The sequence below is a fragment of the Punica granatum genome, chromosome 6, assembly GCF_007655135.1.
Source record: "Punica granatum isolate Tunisia-2019 chromosome 6, ASM765513v2, whole genome shotgun sequence".
In the NCBI taxonomy this organism is placed as follows: Eukaryota; Viridiplantae; Streptophyta; class Magnoliopsida; order Myrtales; family Lythraceae; genus Punica; species Punica granatum.
The window spans coordinates 18,520,892-18,530,794 of record NC_045132.1 but is presented as its reverse complement, the minus strand read 5'-3'; the positions used below and the strand labels follow the sequence as shown (position 1 = coordinate 18,530,794).

The 9,903-nt window shown below is 36.2% G+C and overlaps 1 protein-coding gene across 1 annotated transcript; it reads right to left on the bottom strand.

Annotated features, from left to right (window-relative positions):
- Positions 1-8,399: 8,399 nt before the first annotated feature.
- LOC116210088 (MLP-like protein 328) lies at positions 8,400-9,701 on the bottom strand. Its single transcript, XM_031543899.1, has 2 exons — positions 9,400-9,701; positions 8,400-8,977 (listed from the first exon to the last, which is right to left on the bottom strand). Exons 1-2 carry the CDS (start codon positions 9,596-9,598, stop codon positions 8,706-8,708), a joined length of 471 nt encoding a protein of 156 aa, XP_031399759.1. The 5' UTR covers positions 9,599-9,701; the 3' UTR covers positions 8,400-8,705.
- Between the last annotated feature and the right edge of the window lie 202 nt (positions 9,702-9,903).

Genomic DNA, 9,903 nt, shown 5'->3' with positions numbered 1-9,903 from the left:
TTTTAAAAAATAGGCAGACAACGTGATTATATTTTTAATTTATTCATTTTTTTTATATTTTTGTCAATAAAATCCATCATTCCATTTTCGACTTATTGAAGCCTTTTCGTTCTTAACAAGGCATTGGAGTCTTTTACCATCGATGGATTGAATTCGCTGGTAAGCTGACAACGAGCAATAGGTCAAGTCCAGAATTCGATTCTCTCAGGGGTCGACATTTGAGGTTTAATGGCGGGCCTCAGGCCGTACAATATATCGCCCGGTGGACTAATTGGTTAGTACGGCGCCGGACACCATTGACAACGGAAAAAAAAAAAGCATTAGAGTCTTTTGAATTTCCCCCGTCTTATATAATCGTTTGGATAACTCCTAGGCGCTCTTGTTCAACTGCACGACCAAGAAGACTCGTACACTTGGTGGGCCGCCACCCCAAACACCAATCGGGCGGCCTGAAAACTTATAAAATACTATATAAGACAGTTTATTTATGCATATGATAATAATCTCTTCCCAACATTAATGCGTTTTTTTTTTGGGGTTACAATTAATGCATTTTTCCTCTGACGACTTGTGTGCGTGTGTATCTATAATATAAGTTCATATAATCAGAGCTCCATATCAGTGCTGAACCATGATATATTGAAATGCAAAGACGGGAAGCTGGAGACCTTGAAAGCGAAGGTGGAGTACGACGGTCCAAACTTGTCATTCACTCTCCACGGATCCGAAGGGCATGTCTTCGAGCGATACAAAGTCTTTAAGCCGAGCTGCAAACTTACCCCGTAGAACCAAGGATGCACTGCCAAACTGACGATAGATTACGAAAAGCTTAAGGAGGATGTCCCTGATCCCAACAACTACCTAGTAGCGTTCGTCACCCTTGTCAAGGACATTGATGCTCACGTTTCCGAAGCATACAAGGACCAAACAAGAATGAGCTTGCTTTGGCCTGAACTACGATTTCGTGTCGGGCTCTTTTACGTAGTATGTGCATATATATATGTATATATACATATATATATATATATATAACTGTCTGTGTGCTTGTACTTCCAGACATCTAGCTCGCTCACTGATCTGGAATATTGATGTCCTTTTGGTATTCTGATGCAGAAATAATATATATCTTGCATATAATTAAAGAAGAGTTAAAATTTTAATAGCTGACCCGCGCATAACAAAATATTATAAAGCTTGAGATGATATATTTTGCGTTGTGTCCATAAGCAAAGGGAGTATAAAAGATTATTTGATGCCAGAGATGTTCCTACCTGTTGAGGAGTGAAAAAGTAATCTCCCACGTCGGACAGACATGCGAAACTAATTAAGTGTAGGGAAAAGTACAAATCCCCCATTGTGATATGAGATTTAGATAAATTGCACCATGTATTTTTGTTAGGGATAATTACCCCCCTTAGAGTATACTCCATTAGCCATAGGGGATTACAATATTAGTTTTTTTTTTCATTTTTAGTCCTGAATCTTTAGCATTTTAATCATTTTGATCCTAAATCTTTTTTCTTTTATCATTTCTATCCTCCACTTTTATTTTTTTTTCATTTTAGTCTTAGAAAGAAAATCGAAATGGAAGGAGAGGTCGCCGGTGTCCTTCATGGGTACCGATGACCTCCGTGGGTACTGGCGGCTTCTGTGGAGGGGCTAGGGTAGTCGATTGGCAGCCCCAACCAACAAATCTATCTAGAGCTCCGACTCGGAGCCCCCGGTCCATTCGGGGGCTGGGGCCGCCAATCGGTGACCCTGATCCCTCATTCCTTTTCAATTTTCTTGATAGGACTAAAATGAAAAGAATGAAAAGTTGATGATAGACATGATAAAAGAAAAAAAGATTTAGAACCATAATGATTAAAAGGTTAAAGATTGACTACTAAAAATGAAAAAAATTAACATCGTAATCTCTTATGGCTAACGGAGTATAGCACAAGGGGGCTAAATGTCCTTCATAAAAGCACGATGCGCAATTTGTCTTGATCCCAAAGTACAAGAAGGGTTTTTGTACTTTTCCCTTCAGTTCATATAGCATTTGGGTTCCCCATCTATCGGCCTGAACTTTTAAATAGAAATGAGTCCGAGACTATATAAACCCTAGGTAAATTCAATATGGTATTGGATCGGGTACGCTTCTGCGCATCGATCCAACATTGAGTGCAACCAGAGTGCGCATCGCAAGCTCGACTCGAGGTCAATTGTCAAGGGCGGGTGTTTAAGAGCAAGCGACAACGTGTAGGCTAGTGAAAAGTAAAAAAAGCCACATGTCACATTGCATGTGAGGGCATTGCAGAGGGGCAAAAAATAGCAGGAATGCCCATGGGTTTAACAACTAAAATAATTTGGTTACATTTATGAGCTACCATAATTAAATATCTGAAGAATTTGATAACTAATATATGTACAATCTGAAAAAAAATTCAGTTGTTAAAAACTACCTTTTAGCAACTAAAATTGATCATTTAGATTGTGTTTGATTTTAGAGTTGAGTTTAGTTGAGTTTTAGTTTTAATTGATTTATAATGATTGTGTTGTTAAATTATGAGAAAAAGTGTGAAAAAGTAATGAATAGTTGAGAGAAAGTAATGATTGTGTTGTTGAATTGTGGAAAAAGTAATGAAAAGTTAAGAGAAAGTAACGATTGTGTTGTTGAATTGTGGAAAATGTAGTGAGTAGTTCAAATAATTTAGTGTTAAAAATTGAATTGAATGATTAAAAAATTGAAAAAAAGGGAATAATTGTGTCCTTAAATTGAAGATAAGTTGAGTAGAGTTAAAAAATATTTTAAAACCAAACAAGCTTGGTTAACAAACAATTTTGTTGTAGTATAAGGATTTATTTATCTTAGAAACTCTTTGGTAATCCTACCTTACCACATAACATGAGGAAGTACCAATTAAATTACATTATGAGAATTGGTGCTAGTCACTCGAACATTTATCATAATTATTATACACTAAAAAAATTTTATTGGTTATTTCTCACCACGTTAATGTGAGGTAATATCATTTAACATTTTCTCCATTTATCTATTTAGTTGCCCCGTACCGCTAGTTAGGAGTTAAAACATCCTCTTGACCCCTGAATGATTTTCCCGAGTGCAACTTGTTTGTGATTGGCAGATCGTGGAAGATTGAGCAAACAGTTTTTTCTTTTTCTTTAGTTGAAGAGCAAAGAAATTCATCCAAGTAATGACTAGATATAATAATTTCCCGCTTTGCTTGACACTTTTTTTTTTCGAGTTATAAAAGAGTGTCAGTGCCTAACTTTGCTTGACACATCAATTCAATTAATTTGTATGTCTAAAAAGTTGCCAGTCTTATTCCTTAATTTCTTCCATCCATATGGTTTTGGCACTGATCAAATATCAATTCGCCCCTACACCGAAAAGAAGGTATCGTAACCAGCGTGGGTTGGTTCAAGCGATTCGGCACTTATTTTGCTTAAACAAGATCTCAAGTTCGAGTCACTATAAATACAGAAAATTCACGATGAGAGAGTTTTATCTCTTAGTTGGTCGAACTGGCTCGGTCGAATTAGTCGGGGTATAATTGGGCTTCCAGATAATAAGGTTCATACTGAAAAAAAAAATTTAATTGGCACCGACACCGGAAAAAAAAAATCAATTCGCACTAGCCTGTCACCTTATTAGGAACACAATCTATTTTCAAACTCTTTTGTATATTTTTCTCTTTTGGGTCACTAGAAATGCCAATGGATTTAGTAATTGGATAGAGAGAACATTCTCGTGATAGGACTATTTGTACCTCTTATAACCGAAAAAGTATATCATCACAAAACATTTTTAAGCTTGAGCTCTATTTCATTGTAATGGAGCTCTCTTGTAACCCAAATAAATAACTAAATAGAGAGGGCAAAAAATAAAATCATAGAAAAAGGCTCACTGTCAAGAATTACACTTGAAACTTCTACTTAAGCTTCATACGAGGGCCAGTGTGCATCATTGATCTGATGTGGACAACTATTCTCGCAATGGCATCTGTCTATATATGCTTTTATCATCTTGATTCTTTCCCATGACTAGCACTAGCGCTAGCCCTAACAGTTTCTCACGATAATTTTTGTTTTTCTTTTTGTGTGCGGCAAATATTTTAGAAATCCAACGAGCCCCAATTGATTCAGGTTCTAGTGGCTCATGTAAAGGGTAAAAATCTCCTGATCATGGATTTTTTTTTATTCGCAATACTTGAATCCAATATTTTATTTCGATATCTTATTCAAATGAATACAAGTGTCAAATCATTTGAATTAATTATGTTAGTTAGTTTCCCAATTTATTTAGGTTTCTTTCAATTTGAAATTTATATAAATACAGACATAAAGATTTATAATGCACAATTCCATTTTCAGGTAACTATTCTTGCCAACTGCATGTCATGATCTTGCTAGTCTGTTAGGTTTGCAGAATTTATGATATCAGTGATGAAAGACTTTATCGTACTTATGCCAATAATAGAGCTGGTTTATCATACTCACAGCAATAATAGATTTGTGGTACGATAGTTGGGAGAGGTTTACCATTTAGTGGGTGGATCCGATTCAAATTGTATTAATCGGAATATATATGTAAAAGAGAAAAATAATCGTGATCAAATTAAGCGTTGAAAAATTAATTCCAATATAAGGTCACTTGGATCTTCAATATAAGGAGTAATATTTACCAACGTGGGTTAATTCAAGCGATTTGGCTCCTGTTCCATTTAAGCAATGCCTCAGATTTGAGTCTTGTGAATAGAGAAAATTCATGTTGAGAGAACTTTATCCCTTAGTGGACTAACTCGGCTTGAACTAAATTACAGTCAAGACTATTATTATTGGACTTCTTGATGTTATGGTTAAAAAAAAAAAAGAGCAGCACATTTAGTTAGCAATATTTTGCTCTAATATATAAACATGTGCGGATGCACAATACCATTAACATGTAGTAAGTTTCTTTTTTTTGTGATATATGAGGTATCGCGAGATTATTGAGTGAGACTAATTTGGACGCGAATGCCAGTTTAATTTTGGGCACTTGATGTTAGCAATCAATGTCAAACCCCTACACCGTAAGTAAGATTCCCTTACTGTCATGGCAGTTTAATCACGGCACTACGCCTTGTGTTTACGAAGTGTGGGTTTTCTATATTAGAATTAACAAACCATACTATTGAAATGCACAAATGGGACACCTGAAACCTGAGGTGAGGTGGGGTATGAAGCACGACAATGAAACGTGTCTTTCACTCTCCCCGGATTCGAAGGTCATGCCCTTAGTGGGTATGCACTCTCCACGAATTCGAAGGTTATTAGGGTCGTCAAATGTCAGCTTTGGGTGAGCGATTAATACGATAGGGAAAAATCACAATATTTCTCAAGTTTAGAATCTGAATTTAAATTTCAAAGGAATAAGAAACGTCTAAATCTTATGAATACACACACCTAAATAGGCCACAAGATCGAGGATAACTCTCAGCTTTATCAAAACAATATTATCAATCTCGATTATCCATCATTCTTCCCGTTCACTTCGTGAGAATCATATTATTAATTTATTCAAAGTATACTTATTTGGACTTAACTTAATTATTTCAATTCAGCTTATAATTCCTCCGCTCTTCAGCGGCGGTGGTAGCGACTGGAGATCCACAGGAGATGATGGCATTGTAGCCACAAGAATATACAATCCATGCAGCGTCACGGGGCTAATAGGTCATCTTAAAACTGGGTCGAAATCAATGCGACACATAGCAACTCCATATCCTCATTTATCCTCATTTAAGTCGAATTTAGCTGGCCATCTAATCACGTGCCATACCAAACATTCCAATCCTCCATGCACCACATGTATAACTTAATCGGTAGGGTTGCAAGAAATCTTAAATCGTCCTATTTGATCATATTGATGTAGTGAGAAAAAATCAATAACATCATTATAATTAAGAATAATTAAAACAATTATTTGAGTGGTTTATATACTCATCCTCTTGTTGTTACAATATCATTGGTGCTTTTTCACACCATGTGATGAGATAGGAAATAAGATCACGGAAATAATTTTTTTTAATTGTTATAGATTTTAGCAATTATATTTCGCTCTTTAGTAACTAAAAAGTTTAGTTGTTAAGTTTATTAGTTGCTAAATAATTTTTTTAGCAACTAAAATTTTCACTTTATTTAAAAGTAAAATATAGTTATTCAAACCTATAAAAACTAAATAACTTAATAGTACATCAGCTGCTACAGCTCAGTAGCTAAAGAGTTTGACAACTAAATATTTGTATGATTGAAAAATTTTTTAGTTGTTAAAGGTGACTTTTTAGTAACTAAAATTGATTGTTTAGTTGTTAATTAACTATATTGTTGCAGTGAAATAATAATGTTATGATGCCATTTATAATGACCTTTTTCGACATTTTCTTTTTGTATTCAATAGCAATAATATCTTTTTTGGTGTGTATCATGGCATTTAGAAATCCAACAGGCCTTAATTAATTCAATTCGAGCCGAATCGGTCTACTAAGGGTTAAATTTCTCTCAATCAATGATTTTTTTCGTTTACAAAACTCGAACTCGAAATATTATTTAAGATAAATAAGTACTGAATCGCGTGAACTAATTATTATTGGTAATCGCAATAATAGTGTCCAGTGTACTTTTACTAACAGCCCTTGAAGAAATAGAAAGAAGAAAACAAATGAAAGTTTAAAAGTGGTCTGTCGGGGATACGAAAAGTCCACCTTTCTATTATGTTATCCCAGCCACCATCCATTTCTGGCCCTGTATTATTTAAAAAAATCTTAATTCATCATACCACATAAAGAGCCCTAGCTCGAAAAAAAAAATTATTGTGTAATTTTTTTAGTTACAAGGGAGGTCATGTGTCTAATATAATAAAATAAAAAATTAATGACTTATAAATAAGACGGATAGTCCCATCAAGTATCGAATCTAGAATCTTTTTATTGTCAGGCGAGTGTATGCACCATTACACTGCACCCTCTTTTGATAATTAATAGAATTATTATAATTAAGTACACTTATGCCAATTCATTGAATGATTAATAACCATTCTGTCATTTCTGACAATCTAGTTAGTCATTCGCACATCACATGGTGAAGCAAGATTACAAACAATGTTAATTTAAATTAATAAGGTACCTATTATTTTCTCTGTCATTGCAAGTTCTCTTAACTACATCTCTATATCATGCTTGTGATTGATGATGCTTTTTTTTCTTTTTTGGTTGAGGAAACGGGAAAAAAACCCAATAAAGGAGTTAGCTAATATAATAGTGCGGTATGGCGATCCCATAATTATCGCCCAACAGTAAAGGACCTAGAATATTGGGAACCATCGTGAGGGTATGTGCAGTCCCAAAGACATGAATAACTCTTCGGACAAGCCAGTCAGCCCAACAATTACCTTCTTATGCTCCACCAAGATATTCTAGCTTCTCGATAGAAATTGTTTTATGACTACCAGTATTAGACAGAATGGAGGGGCACCAGGATCTGACCCCATTATGAGTCCTCGAAGAATGGTCGAATCAACTTGGAGGATTAGTCTTCTGCAACCCATACTCCATGCTAGTTCACCCAACCAAACTCCCCATAATTCAGCAGTAATAGAAGAGGCAAAGCCGACTACTACTTTAGAACTAAAAGACTACTACTTTAGTTCAGAATTTGTTCTTGAGCATTTTATGATCAACAAAATTTATCCCTACTTTATGTTAAGCTTCTGCATATAAGCGGGTGCACAAAAAAAAAGGATGATAAATTGCAAACCACGAGATATTGTGCGGTTGACAAATTGAACTCCCATGGACAAATTTTGTCATGGGGTCAGGAGTTTGAACTCAATGGAAGCACTTCATAGTAAGGCTCAAGCAAACGGCTGCTCAAGATTAATCTCAAGTAAGAGATTGAGGATTAATTACAGATAATTTAATTTAATTTGTAATATACCTCTTTTGCTGTCAGTATTGATTCTTATGCCGTATGTGAGTTGATTGGCTATTTCGGTTATACAAAATTAACAAAAATTTACGTCCCAAATTGTGGGTATCAACTAGTTTATGTAATCTCACCATTTACATGATATATGGAAAGGCACGGGGGAGCAAAGTACAACAGAACAATTTATCAAAAGCAAAAAAAAAAAGTAAAATGCAGAAGAAAAGTAGAGAAACATCGTAGACACAATTGGTTCATGGTACATATTACGAGTACTTTTGTATTTTACGGGGTACTTATCTTGTACTTAAGTATTTCCTTGTAAATTAGTTCTAGCTGTCTTAGTTTTAGGCTACAGAATTTCCTTCCTGCTCTTGAGGGATTTACCTTCCCGTTTGATCAGTTTGTACAACGTATATTTACGCTTCTACAGATTCAGTGAAAGTTTAGCTCATTCAGCTCAATTCAGAATTGACAGTACAAGATCCATATTCTCACTAGAGAAAACATTACACCCAGGGACACCATCGAAGATGCGCAATCCCCTTAAGTCGATGCCCTGTGGACATGGGCATCGATATTCTGAATCTCGCTGACAACAAAATCCATGTAAAAGTACGAAGCAGAGCAAAAGCAGAGAAACATCGTAGACACAATAGGTTCATATCATGGTACAGCATCCTTATTCGTACTACAGAAAACATTGCACCCAGAAACATGATTGAAGATGTGCAATCCTCTTAAGTCGATGCCCCATGGACATGGGCATCGATATCCTGAACCACGCTGACAACCAAATCCATATACTTGTTGGGAATCGGCATATCCTCGTTCAGCCTCTCATACTCTATGACCAGCTTTGCCACGGAACCATTGTTCTTCGGGACAACCTTGATTGTGAGCTTGTAGAACTTTAACTCGTTGTAAAGGTCTCCCTCAATGCCGTGGCAGGTAATAGTCATGTTCGCATCGTTGAACTCCACCTTCTCCTTCCATACTTCTGGTTTCCCATCTGCATACATAGACATAATTGCTCAAAAAATAAGGCTATTCATCGTCTCAAGATGGAGATCCTTATGCATATTTTGGACGGAAGGCTAAATAAGTTCAACGGCGCTCTGCCATTACGGGGTTACATCCTATACGTGCCATATTGAAATATGCTTCTAGGAAAGTCGAACCCTATGTCTGACCTTATTTATGTTTTGCATACATATTAAGGATCCTACAATCTTATATGGGAAATATAACCCCCCAAAAAAAAAAAAATTTATAATACCACCACCACTTGGGAGTCTGAGTTTTTGGGTTGGATGGACCAACCATTTATAAGCTCAGCCCATCCGGTCGTGTCGGATACCACAATACAAGTGAGAGCAGGGGTTACGATTCCATGTCCCACACTGAAAATATACAAAGCGAAGCGTAGCCTACCGATGGTGTAGTTCCAGGTCTTGATAGCTCCATGTGTGTGCCAGTCACCTTCATGAAGAGCTACTGCCTGAACGTTTGGTGAGGAAGCAGTGGGGATCTTGTGGGTCTCCTTCCTCCACAGCTTATAATAATGGGCTGCACTCGATTTCAGGTCGATATCCTTCTGCAACTTCCCGAGGAGTGCCTCCGGCGACGCCATTTTAATTGTTCGTCTCTACTTATACAGAATGACCTGGGCTATATTTATGGTTTCTATATTTTTGTATACACGTACACCAATCACCTGATCTTGAGACGCATATTAACAGCAAAATTGCCCTTATATATAGATATATCCCACCCTTGGAGTATGTGTTTTACAAATAATTATTTCAATTTACGTTCAGGGCTTCCAAAAGTCATGATTAAGTGGTTTGACGCTTGTTTTGCTTAAGCAAGCTCTCGGGTTCAAGTCATTGTGAATGCAAAAAATCCACGCTAGGAGAGCTTTACCGCCCAGTGGGC

Coding starts and splice junctions, on each gene's coding strand:
- LOC116210088 (XM_031543899.1), bottom strand. CDS start 9,598: ATGGCGTCGCCGGAGGCACTCCTCGGGAAGTTGCAGAAGGATATCGAC. Junction 8,978..9,399: donor GACCTGGAACTACACCATCG/GTAGGCTACGCT, acceptor CTATGTATGCAG/ATGGGAAACCAGAAGTATGG.